Below are 21,491 nucleotides of genomic sequence, written 5' to 3'. Positions count from 1 at the left end.
GTGGAGCGGGGCCGGCGTGGAAGCCTCCTGGAGGACCCGAGGCAGGAAGATGGGGCGGCAGTGCGGGAGGGGCCGGCTGTTGGGGGCACCTGGGGACAGGAGGCTGCCTCCCTGCCCCTCTGTGAACCCGAGAGTCCCTTGAGGCAGGGCAGGCATGGCAGAGGACGTATGTGCGGCAGGCTTTACGGAGGACCTGCCACACCTGGCAGGTGCTAGGCGTTTGGGATGGAGAGCTATGGTCTCTGCCCTGGAGGCGGACAGACAGTGAAGAGGTGTGGACAGAAGTGGGGTGCAGAGGCCGTGGACAAGTCTGCCCGGGCCCCAGCAGGGACCCGAGGGCAGGACGAGTGACTTCTACCCAGGCTAGGAAGTAACGGTGGAAAATCGGGCTACCGCCCCTAGAGGGCCTTGAACGCCAGGCCGAGGACTCGAATGGCATCTGAGAGGCACGGAGGTCTCACGTGGCGTGGATGGCGTGGCCTGTGACTCCTTGGTCTGTGGGGTGGGGGCAGGGTCTGTCTGAAGCCACCTGAGCCCCTCCCCAGCCTCCGGCCTGGGCTTGGCACTCCTGTGCTGCATTCTTTCCCCCATGGGGGAGGGGAGACGCACAGACATCAGTTCAGTCAAGTCTGTTCACCCTGGTCCCCAGGAGCCCTGGCCCGCTGTTCCCATGGCAACCACCAGCCATGGGAGCACGGAGAGCCCCAAGTCTTCACTGGGCTACCCCCGTTGAGAAGTGGGGGCAGAGGGGAGCTGCTTGCTGTAATGGGGAGTGAGGGCACCGGGCAGGAAAGCGGAGGGCCAGGGGCTCCCTTTGTCCTTTGAAGGAGACAGCAGTGACGTGCTGACTGGTGCTGGACCTGGGCACGGCTGACCCCCATCTCTCCTCCCATCCCTCCTTCTGAGCCCGGGGCGAGCCCTCTGCACCCTCGGTCTCATTAATAACGGATGACTCCCGAGAGGGGGCAGGGCTCACCAGCTGCTGGGGCCTCCTGCCCTCCCTGGGCTGGGGGTCATCTGCAAGGAGATGGTGGCCTGGCCCGCCAGCAGGCTGAGCCAGGCCATGGACGAGCCCTGGGATGGTGGTCTTTATTGGCCGTCAGAATCACGTCCCTGAGAACAGGTCCATCCGCTGGCAGACACTAGAAGCCACCGGGAGGGGGTCCGTGTTCCCCGGGCCCTGTGTTCTGTGGGGTGCTTTATCACTGAAGACCTGTGATGGGCGGGATGCCGTCCCCAGAGCGGTGCTGGGCTCACCCCGAGCTGCAGAACCCGCTCTCCTGGCGTCCACCTCACAGGGTCGGCACAGGGCTTAAATGGCATCAGAACCGTGCAGGGGCCTGGCACGCAGTCGGCACTTAATACACGTTAAGTGTATTGCTTCCACGCTAGAGGGACAGGCGAGCTCATTTCTGCCAGAGGGCCTGCGTGTTTCCAGGAGGCGAGCCCGGCCAGGCCCTCGGGGCTTACTTTCCTGGTCCCCCCTCTCCTCCGGAGACCCTCCCTCCAGGCCCAGCCCTGCCCCAGCCTCTCTGCACTGAGGCCTCCTGCTCTGGCCTGGTGGGTTCAGGACGTTCCCTTGCACCGGGGGGAGGATGAAAGCAAAGGACACTGGCCCCCCTGAGGGGGCCTCTCTGCACCGCTGCCCGCACCCACTCTCTGCCTAGCCCCGGCCTCCAGCTGCGAGGGCTCCTGCAGACAGGCTGGCCTCCCCCGGCCGCCCTCTGAGCCCTGAGTGTGGTTCCTGGCCCAAGCTGGACCTCACTCAGCTCAACGCTCGCCCATCTCTGCCCTTCTAGAAGGCTCCAGCAGAAGGAAGCCTGCTGGGTTCTTCCAAGAACCCTCACACAGTGGGGACGTGGGGTGTGGGGAAGAGCCGGGGCTCCCCACCGGGAGGGTGTGTCCTCATAGCGCACAGACTTGGGACGCTCTCCAGGGGGATTTTCCCTGGGAATTTGGTTCCATTCAAGTGGTGACCAGTCCTAAGCAGCTCAGCGGCTGCAGCCCGGCCCTGGGGGGATTGGGTGAAGGCTGAAAGAAGGCCCGGTGTCCCCACTGCCTCTCCCTGACCCTCCCTGGCCTTACATTGAGTGGGTCCAAGGCTCTCCAGAGTGCCCCTGCCTCGCCCCGGCCCCGCACGGGACCAGAAGGGAGCTGAGGCTGGTCCTCCCGGAGGAGGGGCTGCGGCGCACCGCGCATGAGCCCCTCCCTGCTCATCCCTCGCTTCCCCTCCCCCTGCATCAGGCTGTGGGGACCGACTGATCGCTCTCGAAGAAGAATCCAAGGCCCAGAAAGGCCCAGAAGCAGCTGTGCAGGAGCTCTGAAGCCCACCCTTGCAGTGTATAGGAACTAGCCGGCTCCTCCAGGGACAGGCCGGCTGCTGGGGGCGGGGCGGGGGCGGAGGGGGGGGCCGCGGGGGAGGGAGAGGGTGTTGGAGCTGTGCTTTGGCCGCAGCAGGTTCCCAGGCTCCCGGCTGGGGACGGGGAGCTCGGAGGGTCTCATGGCCCAGAGCACAGCCACGGTCTTGGCAAGCGGGCCACACAGCCTGCCTGCCAGACGTTCTAGGAAGGTTCTTCCCAGGCCAGATGACCTGCAGGTTCCAGAACTGGGACAAAGCCCAGCAGGAGAGAGGGGTCCCTCGAGGAAGTGTTGGGCAGGACCGTGCCTGCCAGCAAGGGGACTGGCCGCGGCCCCAAGTCCTGGAGGTAGAGAGACGCTGGCCTGGCCCGAGGCCTACTCCCCCAGCCTCCTGGCAGCCCTGCCCTCGTGCGTTCCCAGAGCAGAGCAGGAGGGGCCTCTTCCTGTGACCTGTAAGGCGCCCCATCCCAGCGTGTCGGTCGGGAAGGGCCTCTGGGCATATCCTGCTCCGTTGTCCTCATTGTCAGTTATAATTTATTTTGGGAAAAGCATGGACTTCAGAGTCAGACTTGGATTCAGATTCCTACTACACCGCTTGCACAAGCTGTGTGATCTTAGGAAGTTAAGCGGCCTCTCTGAGCCCGGCATCTGTAAAGTGGGGTAACTACATTCGGGCTTTGGTGCCGTGCTTAGCGCATGAGGCACTGAGTAGATACCCGTTCCCTTCCCTTCCCGCCTCAGAGGATAGTGCCTGCGCCTCAGTGGCTCCAGCGGACCTCTTCAGGTTTATGCCGATTTCTCTGCACCCCCAATCAGAAGCCGTCTTTAAAATGAGCCTCCCTGCCTCACTGCTCTTGTGCCCAACCTCGGGGGCGGGGGGGCGCCTTGGCCTTTGTTAAGCCTGGTCCTTTTGGTGGATGGTGGGGCTACCCTGGAGGCGGTGGTGGCAGATGGGCTGAGCCTGAGGGTCCCCCTGGGGGTGGGGGGGGCAGCAGAGGGTCGAGGGGATCGGTGACATAGAAGGCTTTTTCAGAAATGGGAAACCTCTGGGGAGGCGGCCGGACCAGGCGGAGCACAGGTCTGATGGGAAGCAGATGTTCTCACCGGCCTGGGGGAAGTGGAGAGCCTGCTAGAAGAGGGCCTCCCGCTTCGGGCAGCCCTGCATGGCCGTGCCCTGCCCCCAGCTGTCCCCACTGGAATCCTCCCTGAGGCCTGGCCACCTCCCCTGTCCCCTGGCATGGCTCTGACATCCTGACAGGTCACTGCCACTCCGTTGGGCCTCAGTTCTTCCTTCTGTCAAATGGCCTCTGAGGCTCCCGCCAGCTCTGATGCGTGACGAGTGTTACCATCCACCCTCCTCCACGCTGGCACGCAGGCTGGCCAGCCCTGTACCCGCAGCCCAGTCGCCATCGTCCCAGGGCCATCGTCCCATTTTACAGGTGAGCAGAGTGAGGCTGGAGATGAAGTTCTGTGCGGGCTGTCGGCTGCAGGCCCTGTGTGGGGACGCCAGCAGCTTCTCGGGGAGCGATTGGGGCTTCAAAGCCAGTGGTAGCCTGTCCACCTGACCGTCCCCTCGCTGTGGTGGGGCCCCTCCCTGGGAGCCAGGAGGGGCAGAATCTACAGAGGAGACTGGAAGGTCCGGGTTGGAGATCTCCGGGGGGCCTACAGCCAGTAGCACTGACGTGTGAGGCGCCCGCCCCCAACAAGGCTGGCACCTTCAGAGGCAGTGCCTCTTGTCACTTGGCCACTGGTAGGTCCTGGGAAAGGCAGTGATGTTGGGGACTCGGGTGGGAGGGGGAGCGAGAGCGCGCAGTGCAGGGGGAGCCCGCCCTCACCCCGGCTGCCACTGACTCAGATGCTGTGCTCCGTTAGCTTTCTGTCCGACTCACTCTGGGCCTGGCAAACCTCAAGGTGGGCCCCATTTGTCAAGTAGATTTGCTGAACTCGAAGTGCAGCGAAGGCGAACACCTTATGGAAAAGCCGTGATTCCAGTACAGACCAGGCCTGCAGGCTTGGCGGCGCTGCCCGGGAGGACTTCCTGGGTGATGGAGTTGCCCCCTCTCTGCTGTGCTGGTCACCAGCCAGCATGAGGGTGGCGCTCCTGAGCAGTTCAAATGTGGCTGGTGCAACTGAAGTCTTAATTTGTATTTAATTTTAGTTAATTTCAATATAAAAGATGCTCAACTGCGTGAGTCATTGGGGAAATGCAAATTAAGTGTCCAGTGAGACACCACTTCACACCCACTAGCATGGCTAGAATAAAAAGACAGACAGTAACCAGTGTTGGAAAGGACGTGGCGAGGTCGGAGGCCTGGCGTGCTGCTGGTGGGAACGATGGTGCAGCCGCTTCGGAAGGCAGCCTGGCGGGTCCTCAGATGATACAGAGTTACTGTATGACCCCGTGTCGCGCTCCTAGGCATTTATCCAAGAGAAATGAAAACCGATGTCCATGTAGCAGTTTGGATATGAGCGGTCATAGCAGTTTTATTCGTAAAACAGGCAAGAATGACCCGAATGCCCATCAAATTATGAAGAGGTAAATAAAATAGGGTGTACGCATACAATGGAAAATGACTCGGCCACGGAAAGGCATGAAGTACTGACACATGGTACGGGAATGAGCCTTGAAAGTAAAGGAAGCCAATCACAGAAGTCGACGTGTTTACGATTCCATTTCTGTGGGGTGCCTAGGATAGGCAAATCCACAGAGATAGGAGGTAGGTCAGGGGCTGCCAGGGGCTGGGGCAAGGGGAGATTGCCAATGGGTCTGGGGTTCCTTTTGGGGGTGATACAAATGTTCTGGAATCAGATAGTGGCGATGGCTGCACAACTTTACAGAGGTACTAAAACCCACTGAATGGAGCCCTTTCAAAGGGTGACTGTTACGCTCTGTGAGTTAGCGCTCTGTAAACACACTGTATACCTATGTCCGTTTGCGGATCATGGCCGCAGTCACAGCAGGTAATAACAGCTCTAGAATCAGACCATCTGGTTGGGATCCTGGCTGTACTGCCTGTGGCAGCTTACTTAACCTCTCTGGGCTTCAGTTTTCTCAGCTGTAAAATGGGGGTGATAACTGGACCATCTCAAAGGGCTGTTGTGACAGTTACATGGGCGACAGAGCAGAAGCCCGTAGCAGCGTGTCTGGCAGGTGCCGGAGGACTTAGCCCAGTTAGCCGATACTAATATGACTAGTTTCACAACCAGAAGTCTCCCAGGGCCCCTTCCAATTGTCGCCCACACCTGGGCCCAGCCCTCGCCCTCCCGCAGCCTCCTCCTTCCCCTCCCCCCTCTGCCTGCAGATGGTCTTTGCTAATGTGAGAACTGTTGCCATAACAACCACTCCGCTCCCAGCAGCAGCGACTTCATTGGAGCCGGGTGTCACGTGAAGGTTCTGGGCCGCATCACTGTGAGAACATTGCCAGTAAACCGTGAGGGTTACAGGGCCGGAGAGCCGGGCCTGTCAGGGAAGGGGGCCGCGTCCCCCGGCGAGGCAGGCCAGCAGGCCGTCGTCGGCAGGAGGCTGGCCCTCTGCGCCCAGGCTGGAGTTCAGGTCTTTAAATGAGGGCGGGCTCAGTACGTCAAGAATCCACTCTCTGACCCTGTAACCTAACGATCAGAGGGAAATGAGGCAGAAGAGAAAGGAGCAGGCCGGCACCCCTCCAGACAGAGCTGGAGGCGGGCACCCTCGCCGGGTCCCCTAGCCCTCGGCGCTGGCCGCCCTGGACCAGCAAGTCTTTCTCTGAGGCACACGGTGCTGGGCGTGAAGAAGCAGCTGTGGCAGGATCGCTGTCCAAGCCCTCTTCCAAGTGCAGGCTGAGCCGGGCTGACCGGCCGGCCGTGGGGGCCGCCCTTCGCCCGCTGCAGAGAGGCGGCCACTCCCCCGAGAAAGGGCGGGGCTGGGCACGATGCGGGGTGTCGGGGATGACTCCTCCCTCATCAGGCCAGCTTTTGCCTGAGAACACTGCCGAGCACAAGTGAGGCCAGAGCAGGGATGGGAAGCCTGCTCCACTCCCCAGAGGCACTCTGTCTGCAGCGCCTGCAGCAGAAAGGCCAGCCGGGTCTCTCGAAGCTCTAGCCCCACGTCCAGGCTTGCCGAGTGGAGCCGACGGGTGCCCAGAAGCCAGGCCCTGCAGCCTCTATCCCAGCGGGCAGGCTCCCCAGAGTAGGTGCTGCAAAGCCTTGGCCGTTCTCCAAGGAGGATGGGGTCAGGGAGGATGTCAGCCCCGGAGCGCAGAGCCAGGCGAAGGGGGTTGTGATAAGCAGGACGCAGAGGGAAGGAGAGCGTCTGGGCGCTGCCCGCCCAGATCCTGGAGCCGACGCTGCCTGCCCGGCAGCACTGCGGCAGCGTCCGGCAGCGCCCCCTGGCGGCCCGTCTCCGCAGTGAGGCCGCGGCCGGGTGGCCTGGGGAGGGCATCCCCAGAGGAGAGGAGCGGGACAGAGGGGGCCCCTCAGGTGAGGCCTGGGGATGCGGGAGTGGACTTCCGCAGGGAAGGGACAGTGCGTTTGTGCCAAGGGAGCAGACTTGAGCTGGAGGGCCAGGACGCACCGCCCGGCGGCCTGGCATCGGGAAATGGAAGCCCTGGTTTCGATGGGCAGCCTGTTCTGGCGGCCTGCAGCAAGGCGTCTGGATCTCCCAGGCGCTGCCTTCCGCACCGCGTCACCCACAGGGGGGGCTTGGGCGATGCAGATTCCTGGGCCCCGTCTCCAAGCTGCTGAGTCGTAGCCTCTGTGGGTGATACCCTGGCACCTGCCTCTTCAGCACAGTCGGGGAGGAGGAAAGATTTTACAGGCTTTAGCCAACAACAGAGCCGCACAGGCTGTCAGAGTTGGTTCGGGCCTTGGGTGTACCCAGCCCCAACTCGCGTATTTAATCCACAGAGAAACTGAAGCCCAGAAAGGGGAGGTAGCTTACCCAAGGCCCCACAGCCGACTAGCTGTGCCCGGGGGAAACCAAGAGGGGAACTCTCCACTGGCCCCGAGCCACCGCCCTCATCTTCCACCCCGCCTCACACTTCCTCTTGGCCCAGTGTCCACTGGAGACAAGTCGCTGAGGGTCTCTGAGCCAAGTCTTCTCACTCAAGCAAAATCAAAACTGTCGGGGATCTGCAGAGACCCCTGCCTGGTGATTCTGGGCCAGGGGAGCCCCTTCGTGCCCCCTCTCTGGCCCCTCCTCTCGGGCCCCTCCTCTCGGGCCCCTCCTCTCTGGCTCCTCCTGGTTTCCTTTCCTCGCCTCACACAAGCACATGGCCGGTACCTTGCTTTGTCGTCCTGGCCCTTCCTGGGTGCTCTGGGGCCACTGACTGCTGGGCTCCGGGCGGGCACTCGTTGGTCGAGAGGGTTCAGGCTTCTCCAGAGCAAGGATGGAGACCCGGGAGCCCTCGGCAGCAGGAAGCACTGGATTGGTCGCGCTGCAGGGCTCTGTGGCGCCCGCCTCCCACGGTGTTGTGACTTACGTGGGGGGCGAGTGAAACGATGGAATTAGTAAAAGAATAAACTACCCCCGCCCACACGGTGGTGAAGGTGGGAGCCTCTTGCATGGAGGGCCACTCCGGGCTCTCTGGGGCCTCTGGGCTCAGAAAGGTGGTGAGGAAAGGAGTGGGGGAGCGGCTGCAGGTGAAGGAGGGCTGCTGGGCTCTGCCAGGGGGCAGGGAGGTTTGTGTGCAGCGTCCTGTCATCTGCGCTTTCAGCCCCGTGCCAGCCTCACGCGGAGGCCAATGCCCCTGGCAGTCCATCTAGGGCAGGGTTACTGGCTTTCAGAGTCCGCAGAACCCGCCTGGTATGACCTGTGAGCCGTGAGCGGAGACCTGGCGTATGTGGGGACCGGGGGTGGGCCCACGGTGCCCTCCCGGGCTGGACCTTGAAGGTCACGTCCTTGAGCAGAGGAGAGGGGTAGACATGAGGCAGACTCCCAGAGACGTGGGGCTGCGTGTCCACGCAGAACGACCGTCCACAGACACTGGTGGTCGTGTGGTGACGCAGACTCCCAAGGATCTCCTGCTAAATGTTGCTCGGGAAGGGGACCCCTGGCTAGAGCCGGAGATCACTTTGTCAGAGAGAAGTTTGTGTTTGTAACTGGCTCTTATCATGGTATTTGACCTGCGTGTGCTGGGAGCCCAAGCTGTGATGAATTTTAGAATTTAGAGAAGACTTGGACGCTACCCTTGGGATCTAATAGGGTCAGGAGAGATTTTTTTTTTCGTTTTGGGAGTTGTTGAGAGAGAGGGTGTGTATGTGTGTGTGAGAAGCTTAGTCCTACCTGTCCCAGGTCCTTTAGCCTGGATTTCTAGGTGGATCTATTCTGTACTGTCTCAGTTAGTTTATGCCCACCTGGTGACGCTCCCAAGCCTTTCTTCTCTGGGCTGGAGCGATGTGCTTTTTCTCCCGTTCACGAGATGCTTCTTTCGAGCTCTGAAATGCCGCGACTTGAAAATCTTTCTCTTGAGCCACTTCCATTCCTGTCGGTTCCCACCTGGTGCAGACACTCAGAACAGGAGCCAGTCTCGAGGCTGGACACAGATTCAGTCCTCTGGAGGCCCTGCCCCGGGCTAAACTGAACATGCGCTCCGAGACGCAGTGCAAGTAATTAAGAGTCACCAGGCAGTTAACAGCGGTTCACCTAACTGTCAGCCAGTAATTAAAGCTGTACAGAACTTGGGGAAATTTGACTGCTGAGTCCCTCCTCCTTCCTGCAGGCCCCTAAATCTCTTGGGGTCCTTATCCTCGTGCCCATTATGTCAGGTTTCAGATCATAGGCCGAAGAAGGGCCCTGAGTCCCAGCACTTCCCACGACTGAGGCGGGCTCGCAGGGACTGGGGATGAAGATGTACCATCGCTGCAGTGCAGGGGGAGGTGGGCCTGGTGACCCCTCCACGTGGGAGCGAATCCCAGCGGAGAAGGTGGGGTCCACCTGAGCTGCACCTGCAGGAACGGCACTGCCACCTGCAGGTGTCTGGGTGTGCCCACTGCCCGCCCCGCCCCCGCTGTACCTTTGGACACGTTAGAGCTGCCTCGTGCAGAGAACCTCCTGGGCACCAAGCTCTTTAATTCTCAGCTCTTTAATTCTCCCGACTGTGCCAGCGGGCGGGTACGCTATTCTCTCCCTTTAATAGAGCGGACAACTCAGAGGAGTGGTGAGATGCCTCGCTCCAGGTCAGACATGCTGGGAGGGCATGGCCAGCACCTGCCCTTGGCCTTGCTGCCTCAAGCTCTGCGTTCCCTCTACCGCACCACCCGACGGCACTCCCCCTCTCCGGGTCTTGGCCGTTCATGGTCTCGCCCTCCAGAAGCCTGTTTCCCTGGTTCTGACTCCAGAGCAGAAGGGACCCTGTTTGCCATCAGCCTCCCAGGGTGCCGCCCCGTCTCCAGCTCCAGTGACCCCTGTGCCCTGGTCTTTTCCTTCCACACCTGCGGCAGGGGACACGGCCACACAACTGTCTCCGTGCACACGTCTTTGGGACGGCAGAGCAGAGTGTGCGTGATTCTGATGTGAGGGTTTCCACAGACTGCCAGCTGGACCCTGGGGAGGTGTGTGTCTGGAGGCGTGTGTGCCTGTTTAAGGCCCTGTGTTGTTGTGGAAAGAACAGAGCTTTGGAGTCACACAGATGTGGGAAGGGCCTAGTCTTGAGCCCACCACGTGGTGCACACTCAGTGAGTGGGTGTTGTGTGCATTTGCACGAGTGTGTGTGTGCACACGTGCGCACCTGGTGTCAGGTTTCCTTGGGGGCCGGTCCTTACTCCAAGGACTCCTGATGGAGACAGCAGGCTCTCTGTGGTCTCCTATAAGGAACGCCGCCCCCGCGTGTGCTGGGAGGATGCTGTTTGTGGCGACTGTGCGTTACCATGGCGACGGCTGGGTTGCAGGACTGTTGCGTCTTCTGAGCTCAGGGAGCACACACGTCCTCCCGGCCGCTCCATTTGCAGGGTGTGGCCTGGAGCAGCAGTCAGGACAACTCTTGCTCCCCGCCCCACCTCCTTGTCACCCCATGACTGCTGGGATCCCCACCCTGCCTCCCCCCAGCCCTGCTTCTCACACACACGTACATGCATGCGCACACACACAGGCACACACGCACACTCAGGCATGCAGCACGCCCTCCTCTTGCTGGTGGACCCTGTCCTGCAGGAGCTGAGAAGCCAGGCCTCCAGAGGGAGGCTGTGAGGTGTGTCCTGATCAGGGCCTCCAGCCCAGGGGAGAGGTGCTCTGTGGCCACAGCGAGGACCCTGGCGGGAGCTGAGTCACACTGGAGGGGCCCTTTTCCTCATTTGAACGAAGGTACCGCATAGACTGGGAGTGTCCTGAGTGCGTCCCTGTCCCACACGGGGGCCGGAGAGGAGCTCCCGGGCTCCCCCCACCGCCGCTCTATTTCCTCCAGCCTCTCCCCCATACCCAGACCTGACATTTGACAGACGCATGGAGGCATCATGACTCAGCCAACAAAACATTGTCACAAAGTCACGTGTGCCCCAGATTACCTCCCCACCCCATCTCTGATCCCTGCGGAGATGGTGGGAAAGGGGTGAAGCTTGTTATGGGTTGGGGGTCAGAGGTGGGTAGGGTGGGGGGGTGAATGCCTTTGCAAATGCAGCTTATTCATATTTTAAAGCTAAACATTTAAAGACTTGCTTCTGGGGTCAGGGATGTGAATATCGAATTGCCCTCCTACCCCCTCCCCCCCACGCCCAGCCTAGGCACAGGGTCTGCAGCTCCTTGAGCCACAGAGGCCTTCCCTTCCATGCCGCCTCTTGTCCTGGGACTCCCGCTGCACCCCCAGAGATGGGCCTGTCACCTGAGAATGTGGACACAGCCGGACTCTCACCACCAGCTGCACCTGAGCTGAGTCTTTGACGAGCAGGGTGGCATGCCCGAGATGGCCACCAGGGGACGCTGCTGGGGCTCGGAGGGAGCTGAGGGGTGGCACCTCTGCAGACTCTCCAGGCCTTGGGGCAGAGAGCAGAGCCAGGCACCCTAGCTCTGTCCCAGCTCTGTCCCCAACTCTGTCCCCAGCTTTGTCCCCAGCTCTGTCCCCGCCTCCCCCCCTGCATGCCCACTTACACCTGGGGCAGCAGCCTGATGCCACGTGTTGCTCATTGATACCTTTCTGCACCTCCAGCCAATCATCCCCCCGCCTCCCGTCCCTGACCTCAGCCTCCCGTTCCTCCTGTGACCGTGTTGGACTGAGTCACTTCCAGGGACTCTTGTGGAAGAAAGACGTTTTCCTGATGGGACACGTCTCCATCCATTCTTTTTTTATGTGTTTTTATGGTCTCATCCATCCATTCTAGAGACGGTCACTGAGCACCTACTCTGTGCCACCACTGGCTTGGTGCCGGCGATGCCGAGATGCCCTGTGATCGATGCGAAGAAGTGTGAGCTCCTTCCTGGACTTGACTGTGCCCTGTGCTCCATGTGAGCCGTGGGACCCTGTCTCTGAGGCTCAGTTTCTCCTCCGTGAAATGGGGCAGCAGCACAGAGCTCCCCCACGTGCTGTGAGGCCCCACCTCGCTGATGCCTGCCTGGGGTTGGCGCACACGGTCTCCGAGTCACCCTTGGTCCCTTCCTCTCGGGGACACTCACCCCTCGGAGTCGTGTGCACCTCTTCCCTCACCTCTGCCAAACCCATGGAAAGCATCGCCCTGGCCCAGGAGCCCCCCCCATCTTGGTCCCCATATAGGCCTTTTAGGAGCAAGCTTTAAAAATATACGTACACAGACAGGGTCCCTGTCTGTTCTCCACACCAAGCCATCATTACAGCCACGGAGCAGCTCACACGTGACCCTTGCCAGGATAAACAGGCACTGGCACCCCCAGGCGTGCTGCGCGAGGAGACCTGCCCTCCTCCCTGCCGGCTGCCCCCAGGCCCCCAGGGGAGGGAGGTGTCTGGGCTCCCCGTGGAGCCGGTTCTATGGAAAGGTGCCTCCGAGGCTCTAGGAAGGCTTCCTGCAGCCCTCACCTCGCTGACCAGACAGGCAGGGCAGCCGCCTGCCAGCCGGCCGGACCTAGTCTTGGGGAAAAGTGCCTCCTGAAGGGACTCAGAAACGTCCCCTTCGGCAGCTAACACAGCTGCACGCTCCTGCTGGGTCTGGGTGGGGGAGGGCCCCCGAGGGTCCGGATCGGGGCCCGGTAGCCTGCGGGGTCAGAGCTCTGGGCTTTTCCCCGTTGCTTTGCTGTCGTCTCCGTGGGTCTGTGACTCTCCCACGGGTTGTGCCTTTGAGGGACGCAATGGGGGATCTGCCTGCACTCGGTGACTGTGTGTCCCAGGTCCCCGCTAAGCCGTGGAGCAGGGCGGACCGTGGTGTCTGCTTCGTGGAGGCTCCCTGGATGGATTGGCGGAGGGAAGGGCAAAGTCCCTGAGTCTCTCCATGCTCGGTACCCTCAGGCTCTTGGATGTTTCCACCCTGGGAAGGCGAGGGGGCACGTTTCTGTGTGCTGTGGTGGAGTCTCCTCTGTCCAGGCTAAAGTCCTGCCTGGAGACCAAGGCTGGGTTCTATGACCCAGATCGTGCAGGGTCTGCAGTGGGGCTGCACCCGCACAGCCTCACCTGGGCTCACACCGCCGGCCTGGGGTCTGGATGCCCTGTGCTCAGCCCGTGCCCCGGAAGACGGTTGCTCACTGCCCCCTGCCCGCCAGCGTTTCGGGGGCTCTGGGCAAACTCTCCCCTGGACCCCAGCAGCAGACGCTCCCAGCCTGGGGCTGGTTCACACCAGCCCCTCCCCCTGACCCTGGGGTCGGCGACATCACGTTGGCAGCCTCACAGCAGGTGCTGATACCCCAGAAACTGGCCAGCACTATCCACTTGGGCATCCCCACCTACGAGAGCCGGTTGTTAAACATTTACCAACACATCTCCAGAGACGGGGTTTCGGGCAGACCTTCCGGGGCCTGGGCCGGGGCCTCTGCCGGGAGAAGCGGGGCCCCCCAAAGTGACGCCAGGCTGGGGTGGTCTTGCGGGGCTCTGGGAGGACGCTGAAGGCCGTTGCCTGCAGCCCCCGTCCAGGGCTGGGACGTCAGGACTCCAGGGCATGTCCAGGGCCCTTAGGAGGGCCTGAGAGGCAGACCCTCGTGCCCCCGGGACCGCTCCCCTGGGGATATGGTCACCTGCCACCTCCCGGCCCAGCAGTGACTCCTCTCCACTCATCCAGCTTCTCCTCTCCGCACTCTAGATCCGGAGTCCCAGAGAAAGAGGACGGTGCAGAATGTCCTGGATCTACGACAGAACCTGGAGGAGACCATGTCCAGCCTGCGAGGGTCCCAGGTGACACACAGGTGAGAGCCAGCTGCCCCCTCTTCCTCCCATTGTTGGGGGGCAGGGCCCGTGACCTCGGCCTGAGCGTGCGAGGTCGGTGGGCGTCTGAGCAGTGCGCGCTCGGCCCCCGGGACCACGTCCATGCGTCCACAGGAGGAGTGTGGCCTTGCTTGGTGTCTGCTGCTGCTGGAGACTTAGGTTTCGTTTCATTAAGCTGGAGCATCACTGGAAGGGAGGTGGGAAGCAGGAGCCACCACGGGGCTCAGGCTGTGGTCTCCCACATCCGTGTCCCTGCTGGGTGCCCGTCTCCTCGTGGTCACAGGGGTTATTAACTACCCTCCTGTTCTGTTCTGAAGTTTCCACATGCCCTTCCCGACACCCAGCATCCTTCTTGCCCTTCAGCCGCTGGCCAGCACGGTGGCCCAGGTTCCATGCCACGCAGACCCCCTCCACCTGCCCCCCGAGAGCCTCGCAGCCCCCACCAGGACCCCTCCCGCATCATCTCCCTGCCCGGTGTCCTGGCCTCAGGCTCTGCCGTGACTCAGAATTTCCCGCACTGGCTCCTTGGGCTGCCTGATGAGCTCATGCCGTCAGCTCCAAGGGGGACAGAGGGCCGGGCTACACCCTGGGGGGTAGAGAGCAAACAGCCAGGATTGAGAAATCCTGGGGGCTGTGGAGCAGGAAGGTGGAGAAAGGGCCTGGAAGCCAGTTCCTCCCCATCTCCTGGGGTTGGAAAATGAGAGCAAAGTTGGGATCTAGGGGCAGTGTGAAAAAGGCTTTTCTTGGCCCAAGTGTGTGGCCAAGTTATATGCAGACCAACTTTACATACCTCCAGTGACAGAGAACTCACTACCTCTCAGCCATCCCTTCCTCGTGGGGTTGCTGTGACTATGAAGTGGAGCTGAAGTCTGGCCTCAGTGGCTCCCACCCATCGGCTCCGGTTCCCCTGCTGAGAATCCCTCCTCCTTCCTTCCCACACTCTTTCCCCGGCCCCATCCCATCTGGACACGCAGCCCTTTGCTCCCAGACATCTAAAACATTTTACATGATGAAGCAAAGCCTCTTCTCTCTGGGGTTACCTCTGCTCAGGCCAGCAGGACCCCGACTAGTGATGAAAGGGATGTGATCAGGGAGGGCTGAGAAAAGAAGTGGATGGTGGGGCTCCGGGAGGCCCTGGGACTCAGGTCCCTCTACGTCTACCTCCAGCCCCCCCAGCCCTGAGCAGAGCCCAGGTGGGACAGGGGTCTGGCTTGGCTCGGCTGACCATTTTAAGGACCCAGTGGATGAAATTTTGAACGTCCTCCTTCCCCCAGCCAGGGAAGTTGTTGGAACGGTGCTCAGCGCCAAATCACCCGCCAGCCCCATGCCAAAGAAGGCAGCGAGAGCTCCGTTCCTGAGAGGGTCACACCCCAGATGACTCAGCCACAGGGAAAGGGCAGCCGCAGCAGCCCCGGCCTCCCGTTCCCCTGCCTCTGAGCCCCCAGCCTCCTGTTCCCCTGCCTCTGAGCCCCCAGCCCCTCAGCCTCCTGGTGCCCCGACCTCTGAGCCCCCAGACCTCCAAGTTAAGGCACCTTGACCCCAGGCAGGCTCTGCTGCTTTCTGCTTGGGGGCAGAGTGGGAAGAGGAAGGCCAGAAGCCTTTTGCATAAAGTTGACTGGTGCGTGGGCAGCGCCTCGGGCCTCTGGCTTCTCTCTCCCTTTATGGGAAAAAGAACCAAGAGCCCTGAAGCTGGTTTTTCTGTTTACTGTGGACCCAGAGCCACTTCCTGTCTTAGGCTTTGGTTTATATTATTCCTGGTTCACACTTTGATAGCCAAAACAATGATTCCCTGAATTTTTACGGCCCTTTTACTTATTAAAGTGCTTTCCATCAATCAGCCCTTCCCTCGGCCCTGGGAGCGGACAGGATGTGTACACACGCCCTGAGTTAGAGAAGGTGCAGCGGGGGGCTCCGGAGAAGGGGTCACAGGCCAGAGTCTCACGAGTGGATCAGGGTGGCTTCTGCGTCCAGCGAGCTGAGAGCCCGGCCGGCTGAGTGCAAGACAAACACAGGCTCCGTCCTGGAGGAGCTTACAGTCCAGTGAGTGTGTCCAGCAAGGTTATTTTCACCCTGGAGCTGACAGGCTGCCTCTAGATTCAGTTCCTTTTCAGAAACCTTTCCTCCTATCCGACTTCCCCTATTTCCCTGGCTTGTTCCCCCGCAAGGAGAGAGTGTGGGTCAGAGAGCTGCAGCCGGAGAGGAAGTGGAACTCCGCCCTCAACCCGCTCCAGGCCCACCATGCCCTCCACCCCATAAAACGTCCTCCCCAGAGAGAAGCAAGACTGAAGGGCGGAATCTAGGACTGGAAATCAAGGACCCAAGTTTGAGCTAGAATTTCCACCACCGACTCAGAGGTGTCTGGAGGTGTGTTTGGGGACAGAGGGGAGCAGTGAAGTCGAGGCCGCGAGCCGGGAACAGGACCGAGGGACCTGGCACTTGGCACACCCACACGCGACGCTAGTTTTGCTACAAAACGGGCTCCCCTGAAGCTCTCCATCGTCCTGTCACCAGGGCCGTCACTGGCTTCTTCCTTTTGCTCCTCGCCCCCTTGTCACCGTCAGCTTTTTTTTGTTTGTTTTTTGTGCGGTACGCGGGCCTCTCACTGTTGTGGCCTCTCCCGTTGCGGAGCACAGGCTCCGGGCGCGCAGGCTCAGCGGCCATGGCTCATGGGCCCAGCCGCTCCGCGGCATGTGGGATCTTCCCGGACCGGGGCACGAACCCGCGTCCCCTGCATCGGCAGGCGGACTCTCAACCACTGCGCCACCAGGGAAGCCCCGGTCAGCTTTTTTTTACTAAGCCCCTACTTGCTGCACAAGGCCCGGTACTGAGTCTCACTTCGAGAACTCGCCTGATCGTCCGTCCTGGGCTCACCCCCGCCCATGCGGTCTTGAGTGCCAAGCACCCGCCAGGGTGTGCAGAGGGCAACCCGCCACGGTGAGCGAGGCAGGCCGCCCCCGCCACCCCCCAGGACCACAAGCACCCAGGGAACTGCCATTCCCCCTGAGGTCCGAGTCACTAGAAAGGGAAAGTACCCAGCGTACCACACACAGGATAGACAGGAAGTCCCAAGGGGAGAAGCTGGGTGTGGACCAGGCCAGGAAGTCTGTTCACTGATTGCCCTGCCCATCCCGGCCCCCTGCTCACCCACAGGACTTCTGCAGGGACCACCGTCACAGTCAAGGCCCATACAGCTCCCTCCAGTTTTTGATCAAAAAGTAAAACCCCGTTTTCTCAGGATTGACAGAGACAATTTGGAGGATTTTGTTATTTTCAAGGAACTTTACAAAAACAAGAATAGAAAAATCAGTGTCTCCCTCCATTTGACCCCCTAGAGTGACTAAGAAGTGGATGTGTTTGCAGATAAAGATTCCTGAGCTCTGTAACCCAGCTTCCCTTTGCCGCCCAGCTTTCCTGGCCCCCAGATCCCATCTCATTTATTCAACCCTGTCTGGCTACTTAGGCCAAGCCACTGAGACCCCACCTGCGGTTGCTCTGCTAGGCTGGGGGGGGATTGTGGGTCTCTGCCTGTCCAAGCAGCCACCTTGGCCCCTGAGGGAGAGAGGCATCTCCTTCCCCAGCTCCAGACCCCCTGGGCTCAGGCCATCTAGCACTGACCTGCTTCCCTGGCCTGGCCGATCGGGGCCTGAGGCTTCACCCGCTCCGTCCATTTTCCCCACGTTCTCCCCTCTGTCCGGCTAAGGCCGCTCTGTCCTCTGCTGAGGTTCCACTGCTTCTCCCGATGCCCATGCCTTGGCCGGGGCTAGTCTTTCGGGGACCTACGTGCTCCACACCCCACTCCTGACTTTGCTGTCTCTGGTTTGGGGAAGCAACTAGCCCTGAGTTCACTAACAGAAAAGAGGTGCTAGACTCCCTGAACAAAGTGAATGATCGAGGCCTTCCACTCTCAGGTGACCCTCCCAGGTCTCGTGGGGCCCTTCCCGTTCATTGCACAGCTTCTGTCTACCAGGCACTGTGTCAGGTCTTTACAACTCTATATATGATAAAGTAGCTATTATAGTTTTATCCCCATTTGACAGATGAGGGGATGGATGACTTGCCTCGGCCTCCTGACTCATAAATAGTAGAAAAGGATTCAAACCCAGGTCATATCATAAAATCTGTGCCCTTACCGGGTACGGGATTCCTTCCCTAGCGCTCACCGGCCTCTTCCTTTGACAACCTGAGCTGACACACCTCAGGGCAACATACACCGTAAGAGGCCTCCAGGAGGCCCAGGAGCTCGGGCAGGGGGGCAGAGGGGCAGAGGCGGGAGGGCGGGAGAGTGGAGGGAGGCATTACAGCCGCCCGAGGACCGGGCTCAGAGCGCTGGACTGGAGAGTAACCAGTGCCCTTCCACCCGCCCAGCTCCCTCGAGATGACCTGCTACGACAGCGACGACGCCAACCCCCGCAGTGTGTCCAGCCTGTCCAACCGCTCGTCGCCCCTCTCCTGGCGCTACGGCCAGTCCAGCCCGCGGCTGCAGGCCGGGGACGCGCCGTCGGTGGGCGGCAGCTGCCGCTCGGAGGGGCCGCCCTCCTGGTACATGCACGGGGAGCGCGCGCACTACGCGCACACCATGCCCATGCGCTCCCCCAGCAAGCTTGGCCACATCTCGCGCCTGGAGCTGGTCGAGTCCCTGGACTCGGACGACGTGGACCTCAAGTCCGGCTACATGAGCGACAGCGACCTCATGGGCAAGACGATGACGGAGGACGACGACATCACCACCGGGTAGGAGCGGCCCGTGGGCAGCTGGGGGGAGGACAGTCCAGTGCGCGGACGCCAGAAGGGTGGATGGACCCCAGGGAGGGCGAGGGGACCACGGACAGCGCAGCGCGTGAATCCCATAAGGGTGGATGGACTTCGCTCCGGGGAAGGAAGCTGTTCTGTGACAAGGAGCCAGTGGGGGGGGGGGGGGGCGTCGTGTGCGCTGTCGCGCGAGGCTGCTGAGGTTGGTCGGGGTGTGTGTGTGGGGGGGGGCGATGTCTGAGGAGCTGATTGGTCAGCGAAGGTGCCCCCTCATTGGCCCCTGCAGCTGTCATTCTGTGGCAGCCCCGCCCTCTGCCTGGTCTCCGACCCCGACCCGCTGGTGGTCTGGGCCCTGGAGGATTCTTGTGCTGTACGCGTGCACGTGGGACAGCCTGACCTCCCTATTTGAGAGTCAGGGTGACAGGGTCCCTTTCCCTCGAGGGACTACTGAGAAGAGAGGCCAAGGGCGTGTGTTGGGAGCGCTGGAGAGCGGAGCGCAGTACTAGCTCTGCTTCCACCGCTGGGCCCCAACCCCTGTCCCCACCCCACCCTGGCCCCCTTTCTCCTCCTCTGGTTTCTTCCTGTGCAAACCTCTGCCAGCGCTTCAACTTCCGAGTCTGACCCAGACGCGGCACCCTCCGTCAAACCCTTCTTTCCCGTCTTCCTCTTCTCATCTTTTTCTGCCCCATAGACAGGGTTGGGTTTGTGGAGCCGCTTGCGGGGGGGTGGGGTGGGGGGGTGGGGCGCAGTCTGGGACATGAGGGGAGAGGACAGGAAGAAAGAATTGCTAGGGACTTCAGGGTCCAAGAGCTGAGACCAGAGCACTGCACAGCTTCTGGAAGCTCTCAGGCATCTCCGGCTGGCTCTACCTCCACTCGCCCTTCTTGGTTTGCTGGACCCCCCCAGGGACCACACGGGTAGCCGCAGTTTCCCTCCCCACCCCCCTTGGAACTACTTCTCCCCAGTAAACAGCTCGAACTGGAAGGGAGTGGAAGGTAGCTGAGCTCCAGGCTGTCCACTGCTCCCCACCCCAGGGATGTACTGGGAGGACCGGACCTGGCAGGGCCTGTCCCGATGACAGGCTGCTTTGGAGCAAAACAACTGACTCATGAATGGGGTTGTTTACTTCTTGTAAGCCCCAGGGGCCGGCCCTCCTCTTGTCAGCTCCGCCAGCGTGGGGCTGGGGCCGGAGACAGTTGTCCAGCTCCTCGTGGGTGCAGAGGCTGTGCTAGGTGGAGGAGAGCCTGGCATCTGATGCTGCTCTGCACAGCCTCTGCCCCAGGAAGCCCTTCTCTTCTGAGGAAGTGTTGGGTCCCTGCCCTCTGACATCGCCCAGCTGGACAGGGCAGAGAGCTCCCACGTCCAGGACTCTGCCTTTGGAGAGACCCCAGTCTGAAGCAGGTGGTGGGACCTCTGGCACCTAACCAGCTGTGAGCTTGGGCGAGTCACTTAAGCGCTCTAGGCTTGGTTTGTCTGTCGATAATAATAGAACTTATCTCAGGGTGATGATAAGGGTTAAATGCACTAATTACATAAAGTGCTTGGGATAATTCCTGGCTCTTTGTAAATGCTCAATCCGTGTTAGTTTATTTTTATTGCTATTATTGTTGTTACTGTTATCGTTAAAATCACCCTCTAAAGGCGGGGAGGGACTCCTGCCCCCTGAGGGTCCCAGGCTTGCCCTCAGGGACTGAGCAGTGCAGCACAGCCCCATCAGGATCGGCAGCAAGGACAGATGTAGCAGCAGCTGGCCAATCCTGGGGACACAGATTCAGGGGTGTGTGGGTACGAAGTGCTGGGCGGGGGAGCCAGGAGAGACGCCCTTTAGTCGGCCTCTAGCACCTTGTCTTTGTCCTCTTTCCTCTGGACGTGTGTGTGCTCCTGAATCAGTGCAAAAGCAGAGTTCACTAGACTGGCATGGATGGGACCTTCCCTCCCTGTGCACTCATGCCCGTCAGCCCTGGGGAAGCATGGGGTTCGCAGGGAACACAGAACAGAGTGGCGATACCCACAAAGTGGTCCTCACTGCGAACTGCAGTGCTGGCGCCAAGATAATTTCACATGAGTTTTTACGGTCAGTCTGCAATTAGCAGCAGCTCTCAACGAGCCAGTTCTAAGGGGGCTGTGGCGTTAACATCCCCGCCAGCACTGTCAACACACCCATCCTTTAATGCCCTTAAGCAGTCAGAGTTGAGGGGAATCCATTTATAACCGCCAGTAATTTGAATATAACCAATCACTCCTCAGCTATGTGTTTTCACAGTTAAGTGCTGTGTTTTTTCACTAGAAGCAGGGCATCCTGGGTTCCAGGGAACCTGAGCCGCACTTGCCCAGCCCCTTTCTGGTCCTCCCTCTCCCACTGTGGTTTCCATCCAGGTTTTGTAACTTCGAAAACGTCCTGCTCCTAAGAAAATTGCTTTTCCTACTCATAAGACAGGCAGGGCTATTCCCTTCTCACCTACCAGTGACACCCCATCCCTTCCCCGTTGGCCACTGCCCATGACCATTCACTTCCCGACTCTCAGAAGTCTCAGTGCTGGGCGAGCAGGACAGGTGAGGCTCGCCGCCGGGCTTTTGCTCCCCCCATCCCCCCGACCCCAGCTGACACAGTCACAGGCCATCCCGGTGAGACGTGGAGGATGGCAGTGACCCCGAGGCTTTCTCGGTGCCCTCCGTCCATCCCCTGATGGGGGATCGCCCACATGGGGCTCTTCCCAAGCCCTTGTTCAGTCCGGAATCAGCCCTCCCCGCTCCATCCCAATGCCTGGCCGATTCCGGGTTGCCCATCTGGGTGAGCTCAGGGAAGGCAGGTTCTTCAAACTGAAGCTCAACAAACCAGGATGCGGAAGGGAATGCAGCTGCTAACACCATCATATACTTAAAGTTATATATTTAAACAATTATAGTAAAATCTGGTTTTATATGTGGCTAATATCTTAAGTGCTTTTTTTTTTTTTTTTTTTGCGGTACGGTACGCGGGCCTCTCTCCGCTGTGGCCTCTCCCGTTGCGGAGCACAGGCTCCGGACGCGCAGGCTCGGCGGCCATGGCTCACGGGCCCAGCCGCTCCGTGGCATGTGGGATCCTCCCGGACCGGGGCA

The 21,491-nt window shown here is 60.6% G+C and overlaps 1 protein-coding gene across 4 annotated transcripts in view; it reads left to right on the top strand.

Annotated features, from left to right (window-relative positions):
• The window catches only part of NAV1 (neuron navigator 1), a 210,813-nt gene that overhangs the window by 113,459 nt on the left and 75,863 nt on the right, over positions 1–21,491 (top strand). For all 4 annotated transcript variants that reach the window (XM_073799412.1, XM_033845116.2, XM_073799454.1 and 1 more), the window contains 2 exons: positions 13,522–13,624; positions 18,009–18,374. In XM_073799412.1, coding sequence (XP_073655513.1) covers positions 13,522–13,624; positions 18,009–18,374 — 469 coding nt within the window. The remainder of the gene's footprint in view (positions 1–13,521; positions 13,625–18,008; positions 18,375–21,491) is intronic.

This window comes from Tursiops truncatus, chromosome 1 (genome assembly GCF_011762595.2).
Source record: "Tursiops truncatus isolate mTurTru1 chromosome 1, mTurTru1.mat.Y, whole genome shotgun sequence".
NCBI classification, from domain to species: Eukaryota; Metazoa; Chordata; class Mammalia; order Artiodactyla; family Delphinidae; genus Tursiops; species Tursiops truncatus.
Note: the sequence above shows the minus strand (reverse complement) of the source record. Positions and strands in the feature narration are given on the sequence as shown.